Source organism: Rhamphochromis sp. 'chilingali', assembly GCF_963969265.1.
Source record: "Rhamphochromis sp. 'chilingali' genome assembly, chromosome: 11".
In the NCBI taxonomy this organism is placed as follows: domain Eukaryota; kingdom Metazoa; phylum Chordata; class Actinopteri; order Cichliformes; family Cichlidae; genus Rhamphochromis; species Rhamphochromis sp. 'chilingali'.
This window is the reverse complement of record NC_137938.1, coordinates 15,477,071-15,490,959: the sequence shown is the minus strand read 5'-3', so window position 1 is coordinate 15,490,959 and position 13,889 is coordinate 15,477,071. Positions and strand designations below refer to the sequence as shown.

Below are 13,889 nucleotides of genomic sequence, written 5' to 3'. Positions count from 1 at the left end.
GAGATAAAAATTGAACTCTTCAGTCTGAATGCCAAATGCTGTGGTGTAAACCAGGTTCTGCTCATTGTACGGTTGAGATCACTTCTGTAATGGATCAGCCTTAAGGTAGTCAATCCAGGAGGAGGTGAGTCATGATGATAGAGGGAGCAGATTGTGGACAACATAAGAATGGGCAAAGATTTACTTTAAAGTACAGTCACTTGTAGCAAATATAACAAGAACAGCTTTGGTAATCTCACTGAATGTCCCGAATCATCTGGCCTAAGCAGAGAAAACTGGAGAGGAGACCTTTGACTAGAGCTCAGCTAGTGACCTCTATCCTGACAGATTTCTGAAATAATTTAGCAAAGACAAACTGCAGAACCTGCCTTTGAGAAATATGGGTGCACAGACAGGCAAGGAAGTGTGGAAGCTGTAATTCAAACTAATGATGTTTTTAAAAGATAGTAATTTAAACACTAAAGAGGTGGGAGTCATTTCTTAAGACAGTCGTATAGGTACATGGAAACACACACACCTGTAGGCTCTCTTAGTGTTGTCTTCACAGTCTTCCTGGTACTCCTGTGTCTCTGTAGGCAACTGGAGGTCGTTTTGACTGCTCTGCTGAAGAAGCCCATTCGTCTGCATAAAAAAAAGATCAATACTGGCTCAACTTAAAACACATACAAATACATGTGCACTTTCAAGGACAGGGAATAAATGAGGTTACTGACACTAGTATATGCATAACATATGCATGATAGAGAGAGATACAAGGAGGGAAAACAGTACACCTCTCTGAACAGTGTCTGGGAGGCTGTGGTTGCTGCTGCACGCAATGTTGATGGTGAACAGATCAAAACACTGACAGAATCCATGGATGGCAGGCTTTTGAGTGTCCTTGCAAAGAAAGGTGGCTATATTGGTCGCTGATTTGTTTTTGTTTTGTTTTTGAATGTCAGAAATGTATATTTGTGAATGTGGAGATGTTATATTGGTGTCACTGGTAAAAATAAATAATTGAAATGTGTATATATATTTTTTTTTGTTAAGTTGCCCAATAATTATGCACAGTAATAGTCACCTGCACACACAGATATCCCCCTAAAATAGCTAAAACTAAAAACAAACTAAAAACTACTTCCAAAAACATTCAGCTTTGATATTAATGAGTTTTTTGGGTTCATTGAGAACATGGTTGTTGTTCAATAATAAAATTATTCCTCAAAAATACAACTTGCCTAATAATTCTGCACTCCCTGTATATCAGATCCAGTGGGCTAATTTGAACCCAGTGAAAACACGATTTTTAGTTTCAGGTGGTTGCACACTAATGAAAATGTAATGATGTATTTAAAATGAAAGAAGGAAAGCTACTCATAACTTACCACCTCAGCAGGTGGGACATGAAGCAGATTTGGAGGGTGATAGCTGGATGAAAGGGCCTGAGACTCCAGGGTGCTGGAGTCCTGCAGCTGCTGGACTGTGGAGAACTGGGACTGATTGTAGCTTGTTTCAGTGATGGTGAAGCCTAGATGGAGTCAGACGAGAATAATCAGTCTTGTTTATAGTCAAATCCAAAGATCTAACCTCTGGCTGACAGCAATATTGGGTCTACCTGAAAAAAACAAAAAAAAAAAAACCCAAACACAAGACATGTTTCACTTTTTTTCAACTAAAAACATAATAGGAATAATAATAGGAATCTATGAAATCTGAAAAAGTGTCTAAGATCTGCATTACACAGCACAATATCAGCCATCAGGGAGGATGGCTTTTATTGATTTAAAAAAAAAAAAAAGCTGAACTCAACACTATCAGTCTTCCAAAGTGTCAGACCGCCCCTGGGATTTCAGCCTGCAGCAGAAAGGTGTTTTATTGTTATAGCTGGTATTGTTTGTTTATCTGTGCTCTTCTTCTCTCTTTGCTTTTTTTCCACTTCTTCCTGATAAAAGTGTTTTTCCCCCTCACTACTGCAAAGCGCCTGCTCATTGGGGACCTCTAGGTTACCTTTATAATACTGGGAGGTCTTTACATTACAATGTAAAGCTTCCCTTGCCATGCTACATAATTAAAGCTGAACTGATGCTGTGTGATGTACACCCTAGAGGCTGTTACAAGAATATTCTGCAATTATTGCACTGGCTAAAAGAACACAAGGTGACTGTCTTGAATTGTTTTTGCATTCATGCATGCAGTTTGAGGCGATTGCACGGGTTGCCTGAAGGAAAGCAGTCTGTCTCCCATCTGGAGATCGGCTACAATCACCCTTGGACAGAATCGCAAAGGTTTGCAAGTAATTTAATCTAATTTATAAAAGCAGACAGATGTTCCAAATCTATGATGCCCTGGCTGGACTCTGAATGTAAGTAGCTAATGTGAATTTGCATTTGTGCAGACAGCAACAGATCATTGTACACCCCCCCCCCCCCCCCCCCCCGGGCTTTAAATCTGGGACTCTCCACCATTTGACCCTAGAACTGAAGAAGCTTCTCGGATGAGAGGTGAAATGTCTTCAAGCAACTTGAAGAAGTCCAGACGCTTTTCTTTCCAAGCTCCTTAGAGCAGCGGTCCCCAATCCCTGGTCCGAGGCCCGGGGAGCACCAGTAAAAAGACAATAAATTGTTTGATTTTTTTCCTCTTCCATTTCTGATTTCTCATCTCCAATCCAACTTCAGCATGTCACAAAGTTACTTAACCATGTAAAGGCAGATGTGTACATGTTTGCTTTCATGTAAAAAGCACTGATATGATCTAAAACAGCGGTCCCCAACCCCTGGGCCTCGGCCGGTCCGTGAGTCATTTGGTACCGGGCCGCGAGAGTTGAGGCTCAGGTGTGAAATGTATAGTTTTCAGGGTTTTTATCGGTTTTCAGCGTTATTTTGTTATCGTTTTGATCGTTAACTCGGTTTTTCTGGGTCTTTTCACGTGTGTTATGAATAAATCTTCTTTTTTTCGGTACCGGTACTAGTTTTATTTTGTTGTATTTATCTGTGACACCTTAAAGGCCGGTCCGTGAAAATATTGTCGGGCATAAACTGGTCTGTGGCGAAAAAAGGTTGGGGACCGCTGCCTTAAAGTATCCGATCACAATGTTTTTGTTCGCGCCGCGACCTCAATCAATGTTTTCTCTAGTGTGACTGTAGCGTTAATAAAGTGGCAGTGTGGGCACATTCTTTATGTGACACTTTTAAGAGCCACCAAATGTGCAGCAGAAACAGTGTGTGAACCTTAAATCAACCTTCAATCAACCACAGTGTAGTTACTGTAAACAACACATATATAAAGTAGCAAGAAATACAGGGCTTCTCCCAGAGAACCTCCTCACAGAATTGAAAAGTTCAGTTTGCCTCACAGATGTTTGATGCTGATCTCAAAGGAAGCTGGCTGGCAACAGCAGTCAGCCGCCATGGTGAGTTAGTGCAAGAAGAAGAAGAAAAATGTTTGAGAACACACTGATTTCAAAAGACATATGGAGATACCAGACACATTGGTAGAGGGTATATATAGTTTGATGAAATTAACTGTTGCTCGGTTTGTTGTGGGAATTGTAAAGAGTCTTCCTTTCTCCCACGATCGCTCTGTCATTTGGGACCTTTGTGAAGCTGAAGTAAGGGTTATTCCACCAATTCTATTTATGTGTGACTGATTTCCTTTGGTATTAATTCAAAATAAGAGATTTCATAACTAATATGGCCAATACCTACACTTTGTTAGTTAAGCCTTATAACAGAAAGCGTGCATATAACTAAAGGTACTATGCACGAGTTACTACTACTCTTCATATATTACTGGTTCTTGAATTCTGAAACAGTGAACCTGTGTTTTGCACAGACGATATAGCAAATAAACATACCATGTTATCTTTGTCACATAACAGCCCACACATGCTATGTTTATACCTTGTGTTAGAGCTTGCTGGTCAAACGAAGACTGAGGAAGTGCTGGTGTCTCAAACTGGCTGATATTCTGAGGCAAAGCATGCTGGGTAGTCACATATGAGTCTGTCACGACAAAGAAAGAGATGCAAAGCAACAAGTTAGTTAGTGCTCACAGAAACAAACAGTAGAACAATATTTCCACTGTTAAACTTTCAATTGAGGTTAAAAAAGCAAGTTACATTGCAGATTCCCTAACTAACACAGCTCACCATGCACAGTTACATGCACAGAACATTTTTAGAATAACAAAAATAACTGTGTGTTATGTGTGACAATATTTATTTATAAGTATCATATTAAAATACTGTAAGCTACACTTTATTTTTAGCAGTGTACCTTCTTTAAATGCAAAGTAGATTTGCTTTCTGTATATTAATGAAGTCTTATCAAATATAGAGAGCTGAGGTCAAGATTATGGAACCTGACTACATGATGTACATTTTAAATCTAGAGAGTTTTCAGATGTCAGCTAGGCTGAGCTGCTTCTTTCTGGAGATGACTTTCAATTTACTTTAAGGGACCAGATCCTGGACCTTAGAGAGGGATTACTAATCATTCTATTACTATCCTTGGAGTGCTAAAGCTCTGGAGGCTGTGTGCTGAGCTATACTGCGTGAAACCATATGTGTTGGTCTACAGAGCAAACAGATGGAGACGATGGGGAGGTACATTGAAGTTATTCTGCTCTCTGACACGTTTAAGAAAACTGAAAGTTTTCAGTGCAATGAAACTTAACTCACACAACGCACAGATTACCTCAGAAAACTTTCTTGAAGGTGAGTCACAGAGTTTTTGGAAGAATTTGGTAATTTAATGCTACGCTTTCTCTGCAAAATGAGGTTTCAGTGTTACAGCTTTCACGAGTTCTACTGAATCTTTCACAACTTGCACATATTCCATTATATAATATGACATGAATTCAGTTGCTCTTACCTTCTCCTTGTACAGTCAGGTTTGCGTCCAGTGTCACTTGCTGGCCTCCATTTACAACCTCTGTCTGGCTCAGTCCCAGCATGCTCTGCTGCTCTGCTGTTTCAGCCGGGGCTTGCTGGAGAGTGTCACCCTCTATTTCCACTTGCATGTCATGGGCTACAGTGCCAGCTCCCAGGGGGTCTTCTCCTGACTGGGGTTGTAGCTGCTGGGCCAGTTCATACCTGGTTTGACAGGACATAGCTCTGATTGATACATTCACAGAGCACAACAACATCCCTGTAAACAGTCCAATCCATCTGTGAAAAAGCAGACTGTCAGAAATCAGACCTGTGCGTCTTCATGTGTTTCCTACAGTTAGGTGATGACTTAAAGGTCTTCTGGCAGTAGGGGCACATGTAAGGTCGCAGGTCACTGTGAGTGGTCATGTGGCGCCTTAAGCTGCCGCTGGTGGTGAACGTTGTGTCGCACATACAACACCTGTATGCCTTTAGCCCCGAATGTGTTCGGATGTGAGCTTTGAGGACTCCCGAGGAGGCAAAACTGCGACTGCACTGGACACACTTGTAGGGCCTTTCTCCTGTATGAGACCTGGCAACATTCAAAAACAGGTTCAGTGTGTATTGGGACATCAAGCAGCCTAAAAGGTACTAGCACACTGCTGTAGATGAGTTTTTGAGGAATGCTGCCAATACTAAGGAACAGAATTCATTGGTATATCCTTAGTACAAGGTGGAAAATCACTATGCATGGTCCAGCATGACCTGTCAGGATGATATATTACTTGGTGAACTTGAATCAAATTCACTAAATTTTTTAAGTATCAGTACAGGTTCATGGGTAATTCAAGGGCACTGTCAGTAGGGGTAGGCAGACATAGATCCTCAGCTTGCATTACAAGTTAGAACTCAAAATCTGCCAGAAAACAAGAATAATGAGGCACCAGCCATTAAAAAGGCACTACACACATGGCAGCATCATTATTTATCATTATCCTCAAAGACAAATGACTAGATTTCTGTCATAAAGATTGGCTAGAAAGTTCAACAGAGATACACAGAGCAGAGCAGCTGAGTGATTAGACCACTTATTGCTCTCCATCCATAAATGACAGGGTCATTTGAAACAAGGTTAATAAAGTTCAGCCATGTGCGGTGTAAAACAAGCAAATAAATTGGGGGGGAAAAGGATTAAGAGTATATATATATTTACAGGTTGAAGTGGGTTTGCTGAATATAGCTATTTCTCTTTTTCAACTCTTCTGTACTTCCCCTTCACACTCTCTTTCTTCTCTTGCATGAATTCAATCTCATTTATTTCATTCTCACCAAATTCATTATGTCTGTCAACAAACCTCCAACTCCCTCTAATCTGTTCCACTGTTTCTCCTTCCTTCTGTCTGCAGATGAGCTTAAGACAAGCAAAATGAAACCTTGCTAAGCGGTACACACTTGTTAATACTTCTCTGATATGATTATGTAGACTAACATTATAAGATCAGCTAAGAAAGGATTTGTGGGACACGCTGCTCTGCTGACTTCAGTGTGAAATCATTTCATGTTAGACGCAAATCTAAAAAGTCAAGCGTTTGCTAAACTTTGTTATTTGGGGGAAAAATATTCAAATTGCAGGTTATTTCCACTTTTAAGGTTTATCCCTAGAGGACCATTAAAAACGGGTTGACAATGTGGATCCTGCCAAAAACTAATTTCAGAACCAAAGATGTCTCCTCTTTTGATGGCCTGTGGTGTCCTCCTGTCATTCAGTATCTGACTTGTTAAATGTCAGATCTATTGTCAGTGATGCCTCCTCTGTTCTGCTCTTCTCACCTCCAGCCTTCAACATACGTGGTTATCCTGACCATAATTCTCTTCACCTGTGTTGTATTCTAAAAAGAAACTAGCAAGTAGCAACAGATTATGAAAAAAAACACTTGCACTGGCCCTCAAAAAGCCATTGTGTTCTCGCTCTTTGAGACTATGCACTGAAACATCACTATTACATAGAAGCTTTACCTGACATGCTGTTTAAGGTGACTTGACTTCTTATAGGCTTTACTGCAGAACTGGCACTTGTATGGCCGGTCATTGGCCACAACATCCAGGTACTGTTGAAAAGCCAGGCGGGGGTTTTGGGATGGGATGAGACCTGTTAAAAACAACACGTGAGCTTACAACAGCTAGCCTTCTGTGTGGTGAAAATAATGCAGCATCGCCCAATATGTGTGCCTGTCACCATGCCCTCTTACCAAAGTCAGTGATGAGGATGGGTTCCTGCAAGGGGATATCTGGTAGCGGTAGGTTGCTTTTGGACACTTTGGCTTTGTTTGCTTTCCGTGGAAATTTATGCTTCTTCTGCTGCAAGCTTTTGAAGTGAGAAGCGATGTGTGTTTTCCTGTGTCCCGACGTACGAAAGATCTTGTCGCAGTGAGGGCAGGGGAAAGGCCTCACACCTAGAACAAGTCAGGGAAAAAAATAGATGTTTTGGAAAATTTATATTTAGAGAATAACTTTTTCTAAACAACAACAGAAAAATAAAATAAAATGAAAATCTAAACTCACATAGAGGTTTTAAAGTTATTAACTAAATCAACATGAAAACATAACACATATAAAAATATACGCTCTCGTAATTTGCTTTCATTTTGGCTACATAAGGTTAAAAGCCTTCATTTAGCAGGTAACAGTGTATGAAACAAAACAGACACAAAACTTTGAAAGCATGAAGCCTTCGGAGACATACGTCTGAAAACACATTTATCAAAACTTTACCTTAGAACTAACACACAACCAGCACTAAAGTAAACACCTAACAGAGTGACACTACACAGCAATTAGAGAGACAAAAACGAATGCACCAGTGCACATAGTAGCTCAAACACATATAGCGTATACAGTATATACATGAATACAAATGAGGGTTCTAGCTTTAGTGGCACCATGAGATTTATGCAGGTCCTGCCTGAGCAATTTGTTGCATAATTTACCACAACATATCTTATTTATTCTAAATAACAGCGGCTGAAACATATTTAGAGCCCACACACTTCTCCTTTAACTTATGCTTAAAGTAACTATGCTAGAGTAACAAGTAAATAATGTAACATACGGAGTGACTCTATAAAGTGAAATGTGCTGGTGTTGCTATGGCTTCAAGTGTGACCCCTTCACAAAGCGGACCCGCTTCTCACCTGTATGCAGCCGCATGTGCACTTTCATGCTGCCAGAGGTGGAGAAGCACTTCAGACAGCTCTGACACTCGAAGGCCTTGATACCCGTGTGCGTCTTCATATGTGCTGTGAGGGTGCTCTTGACAGCAAAAGCTCTGAAGCACTGTTTGCACTTGAAAGGCTTCTCGTGGGTGTGGATGCGTATATGACGAACAAGGTCACTGGGCTTCTTAAACTCCTTGGAGCAGTAGGGGCATCCGTGCCAGCGAACGCCATCCTCCTCCCTGATGGAGCCTGGAAAGGGCAGAACATAATTTTATTTTAAAAAAAGAAAACAATTATCTCTGTAACAGTATTTATTAAATGAATCTCACTGAAAGGGTAAACTCATAAAGAGTAAAATATCCCCTCCTACCTGGCATTTGTATAGGTTTCTTAAAAATGCTCCTCTTTTTCTCCCTGTTCAGTTTGTCTGTACTTTGCACTTTCTTGTTTTCCACAACAGCGCCATCGGTCGTTTGGTTCTCTGACTCTCTTGGTGGGGCGTCACTCTGGGGTTGGACCACACTCAGCCCGCTGTTCTCCAGCGCTTGCTGTAGTACCAGAGGACCACCACAACTTTAATATACATGCACACCTCACACACACAAGCAATTTCAAATAACCACAGCAATGGATTTGAAAAGAAGCAATCAACCGAACAATCAAGATGTGATTGTAGTGTAAACTTAGAAATTACAGTCGTCTTTACAAAATCATTTCATTTTTAAAAGTAAAACACACACACACACTAATGTCATTACAAATCAAGGGATTTTTTTTACTTGAAAGAGAACCCTTTAAAGTGCAGGACCTGTGGACATCAGTAAATAACGAGGTTCTTTTAACAAAGTGCAAAGAATATTTCCGGGAAAAGCAAAATCGAAAACACGATTGCTGCTTAAAACTTTGAAAAACACTGAAAGTGATTATTTAAAAATATCTCATTATTCATGTACTAATAATTTTAATATGGCCACTAAAATAAAAAATTAAAAAAGCCATGATGCAAAGCAAAGTTCAGCGACAATCATATCTTATCATGCTGGGGAGTAGAGGCCGTTTTAAACTCTGTGATGATGCTCATCTCTAAAAGTTCCTGGTGCATATTTGTTAAACTGCCCTCTCTCCTGGATGGATGGTGTTTGCAGAACAGTGAAAAAATCTTGACATTCAATCACCAAATGAAAGCAGAGCATATCATTCATCACTCAGGAGTCTTTTTAGTTCAAAACTTCTGTCTGAATATATCATGTTTATCTGCAGTTTAAGTCCATTCTCATTGAGTGAAGATTAATGTCTGTAATGTACAAGCTGGGTCTGCGGATTGTCGTCCAGATTGTTACTGGATACTGCTTTTTATATTGTAACAATCATGCGATTACACGCCACTCACCTGTAGGATGTCCTGGTTAATAGCAGTTTCCATTGTGATAGCTGGCTCTGGGGGCTGGGGCTGGGCTGTCTCCCCACTGACCTGTTCTGACAGCTCTAGAAGTTGCTGGATGACATCTGTCACTCCCTCGCCAACTTCTGGCACCCCTGTAGCCTGACCTGTTGTTTCAGCCTCCTATAAAAAAGACAAAAAAAGAGGTGAGGGGACCAAGAAAGACACAGAGCAACGTGACGAAGAGCTGGGACAGGTCACAATTTGTGGGATGACTTAACTTTGATTAGTGGCTCTGTTGAGCTTGAAACAAAGCACTGGTGATTATTAAATAAAATATTAATGCCCACATTATTTATGCACATATTAACACGGAGATACAACTTCTCAACACAAGGTTCGTTTAAGTGTAGATATGGCAGGTAGATCATCACTGAATAATGAAGGCTGTAATTAATAACCTGCTAACAACCAAATAATGGAAACACACCATTCTCGTTCTAACTAGGGCGACGACTGGCTTTATGCTGCTTTGTATGATTGTACACCAGGTCAAATTTGGCAGCAGCTGTTCTTGATTGTTCTAGAGCAGGGGGAAATATTTTACCAGGTCAAAACTGAAAGACGGTGCTGCTCTTTTAGTGCAATAAAATTGAAGTTTTTAGAGTTTCTAGCAGTGGTGACATGGATGTATTGAAATACCAATGGCAAAAAAAACAAACCACAACCATTATCTACCACTAAAAAACAAACTAAAACAAAAAACTAAAACCCTTTATCCTGTGCAGTAATCTTTGGATAAAGAAGGAAATAAAAGTCCACAATTTGAGAAGCATTATCAGTAACAGTGCCTCTGGGGTTCGCTAAAGCTACCAACCACAGTGAATCAAACTAGACTTGTCTGCATTCAATACAGCTGAGGTTTTTTTTTAGTGCTGCACTTTGTTTTTCCTGCTGCTGGCACACTGAAAAAGTGATAATAATTCTGGATCATAATCGAGTTATGGGAAGCTACTTCTTTCCTCAGGGAAAAAAAAAAAGAGAAAAACAGCATAATTTTCTGAAGTATAAGCAAACAGCCTACGTATGAACTAATTTGGGAAACAAACTCCAGGGTGTCTCGTTAACATTAAACATGAGGACCACAGGACACTTAAGAACCCTCTGTTCAGATGCTGGACCAAAGAAATGTTTTCCAGCGGATGTTCTCGTTTGGTACACAACCTTCTCTTACCGAAGTGGTGGATGGCACCTCAATCACGGATATGTGCATTTTGCTGATGTGGGCGTTCAGACTGCCAAGTTTCTTAAATACACAGCTGCAGTCCATGCACGGGAACAGCGGCACCCCTTTGGTCTGTAAGAGAACACAAACACACAAAGCACATTACAGCTAGCTAGCTATATAATAATATTTCCACATATATCAGAGTGTTTAACTGGACACGAGGTAAACCTTTACTTTCCCCTTCATAAAAAAAAAACAAAAAAACTGCCTCATAAACAATGAAATTATATGTTTATGAATCCTTAGGAATCACAGGTTGGGTACTAGTTTCTCGAATTCCCTTGATCATTGTGATGATGATAGCGGTAATCTAATAAAACCACACATCAATTAGATTACTGTGAGCATTGCATATAATGGAGCTGAAGTGCCTGAAGTAGATGTAAAACTGACTCTAAACATCAGGGGAAAAGCCTACAGGGTGTGATCATGAAGCTCCAAAATCCTACATACTGTATTAAAAACTTTTTAAATTAAATAAAAAAATAAAAAAAAACTTTTAAAACTGGTAAGTCTCCCTTCAAGGTCGTCTTATCATGGACCCGTAATCGACATTTACATTGAAGGTTCTCTTCTGTCCATTCATACCCACAGTTTCCCCACGGACATCAGACTTGCTAACTTAGAAAACAATCGACATGTGAACTTTTGAGTTGAGGATCAGAGCTGGCTAATATCACGAGAACAAACAGCATCTTTGTGCATGCTGTTTTTTAAATCGAGGCAATCTTCACTAACAGCTGACCCCACTCACCACACTTTGCGGTGCACAACTTTCTACGCTTCTTCAAAATAAAATTCAAGCTGAAGCATGTTGATTAGCGCATGTTGCTAAGGACCAGTGCATGGTGTCAGAATCATCAGTATCAGAATCTGAATGCTTTGTTAATCCCTTAGGACAGAGGTTCCCAAAGTGTGGGGCCCGACCCTAGGGGGGTCTATGAAATTTTTTTTTAAAAAAGAACGCTTGGACACTGCTAGCATAATGGACAGGTTTTCGACGGGGCTCCCACACAAAGGCAAAGCAGGAGATGAAGCATCGCTAAATATGTTTCCAAACCAACTTCCTTCCAAGCCAAAGACTAGAAAATGGTGAAGTGTATCTTCCCTTTGGCTTCACCTGCACAAGTGCCAAGGTAGGTCTCCCCTGCCGAATTGGTTTTCCCAGTGACTACGTGCTGGGCTCTCCAAATCACGGACAAACAGTATCCCACATTCTTGATTTTTAGTTCACAAACACTTCTTGTAATAACTAACTACTGCTGACATTTTGGAGATGTTAGCTCTTTACACAGTAAAGTTACAGTGGGATACAAATAATATCAGGCTGATCCTGCCACAATTTGTTCCTCCTGTCCAAATCACAGACAAACAGTATCCCACAGTTGCTTATGTTTTTAAACCCATTTTGCACAGAGAGGCATTTTTTGAGAAATGTATGTTGAATATTATTACACAGGAAAAAACAACTACACTTAAAATAATCACACCGTGACGTCTCTGCCTTTCTAAATGGAGGGACAGTAACTGCATGTGTATATATAAGCGTGTAAAACCTGAAGATAGTCAGATTAACAGTAACAGTATTTTGTCTCTATCTGCCATTCTGCAATTCATCTCATGTAAACAATAACATGGCGCACAGCGTGACGTGGAAAAAGGCACATACCTTTGACGTTGCGTAACGAACTCTGTATTCCTCGTCCACACGTAAACGCAAAAAAAGGGTTTTAAAAAATCTCCATTTTCAGTGATTTGAAACGTCGTTTACGTGTGGACGGAGGCCCAAACGCATAGAAGCAGCTGCGTTTTCAAAAATACCCATTTAAGTGTGGACTTAGTAGTGTATTTTATTACTACCAGATTTTATTGCAGTTTGATTGTATTTGCTTAATTGTTTACTAAATGTATGAGGTGTGAAATAAACCGCAATGGAGTTTGAAAACAAAATATGGATGCGTGTGGTTGGAGGATGTGTTTGCGTGGCGGGGGGGCGCTAACATTTTTCTTGTAAAACAAAGGGGGGCCTAGCAAAAAAAGTTTGGGAACCACTGCCTTAGGAAATGATATGGTTACAGTTGCTCCAAGTCAATAAGAACAGTACTAAAGACTGAACTAAATTAAAGAATACAATATATTAAAAAGTTTGCAAAATATAAGAATTAGCTCTAATGTCTGCATATAGCTTATTTATAAAGAGTCACAGAACTGTAAAACTGCACTCTGTAGACTTCTATCAATATCTATAACTATGTCAAATCTACTTTCATATGAACATAAAGAGTGCATACATCAATCTATAAATCACTCTTTCAAGCTGTTTTAGACCTCAAGTAAGCTTCTTATGGTTGCTCTGCTGCTAGAACCAGCGATCTTTCATGTGTTAGGCAAAAGATTTTTAACTACTACATTATATAGTCACTGTGTCAGACATGAAGTATGATGTTTATAAAGAAGTAAAATATAAATTGTCCATTTAGTTTTTACAATTTTCTTCCTTTTCTAAAAATTCAATCCCTCAAGTGTACACCACAAATGTGACCAGATTTCAGTCAGATGTTGTGTTACTTTGCTGTGAGGGAGCTTTGTGTCTACATTCTACATAGACGTCCTACATATGTCTGTATGTTATAGCTGTAAAATCCTTGAGACTGAGCAAACGTGTAGGTAGAATGCTGAAGAACACTTCCATAACTGAAAACACAGCAGTATATGGAAATGAGGTAAGTCTAATATTTAATCTAAATGCAGTTACAAAAAAAAAAAATATCTATAGGTCTTTTGAGCTTGACACCAAAAACTTTTGATTGCTTTTCCTGTGAGGGTAAACCACTGGTGAAGTAGATGAAGCTGGTTCAAGTCTGTATTCACTGGAAAGGATGCATTTGAAGTATGTTTGGAAGAGTGTGGGGCATATGAAAGAGCCCCAGAAAGGTATCATCAGTGCCAGGATGATGGGCTTGTTGCACTGGCCTGTGCTGGTGTGGAACATATGGGAGAGATGGCTGGACAGAGGAGGAGGACTGTTATTTTCTTGTAGTGGTGGTGATGAAGCGGGAGAAAAGGACTGTCAAAGATGGGGAATAACTAGAAGAGAAGATCATATGGGGAGCTGGTAAAAAGGGTGAGGGTACAGATGGCCACAATGACAAATGA

At 40.0% G+C, this 13,889-nt stretch overlaps 1 protein-coding gene across 2 annotated transcripts in view; it reads right to left on the bottom strand.

The window, feature by feature from the left end:
* Window positions 1-13,889, bottom strand: part of znf236 (zinc finger protein 236) — a 51,873-nt gene that overhangs the window by 23,315 nt on the left and 14,669 nt on the right. For both annotated transcript variants that reach the window (XM_080897247.1, XM_080897248.1), the window contains exons 7-17: window positions 10,680-10,802; window positions 9,455-9,628; window positions 8,435-8,612; window positions 8,041-8,313; window positions 7,099-7,302; window positions 6,866-6,998; window positions 5,181-5,441; window positions 4,854-5,074; window positions 3,882-3,983; window positions 1,368-1,510; window positions 518-621 (exon numbers count right to left, since the gene is read on the bottom strand). In XM_080897247.1, the coding sequence (XP_080753373.1) occupies window positions 518-621; window positions 1,368-1,510; window positions 3,882-3,983; window positions 4,854-5,074; window positions 5,181-5,441; window positions 6,866-6,998; window positions 7,099-7,302; window positions 8,041-8,313; window positions 8,435-8,612; window positions 9,455-9,628; window positions 10,680-10,802 (1,916 nt within the window). The remainder of the gene's footprint in view (window positions 1-517; window positions 622-1,367; window positions 1,511-3,881; window positions 3,984-4,853; window positions 5,075-5,180; window positions 5,442-6,865; window positions 6,999-7,098; window positions 7,303-8,040; window positions 8,314-8,434; window positions 8,613-9,454; window positions 9,629-10,679; window positions 10,803-13,889) is intronic.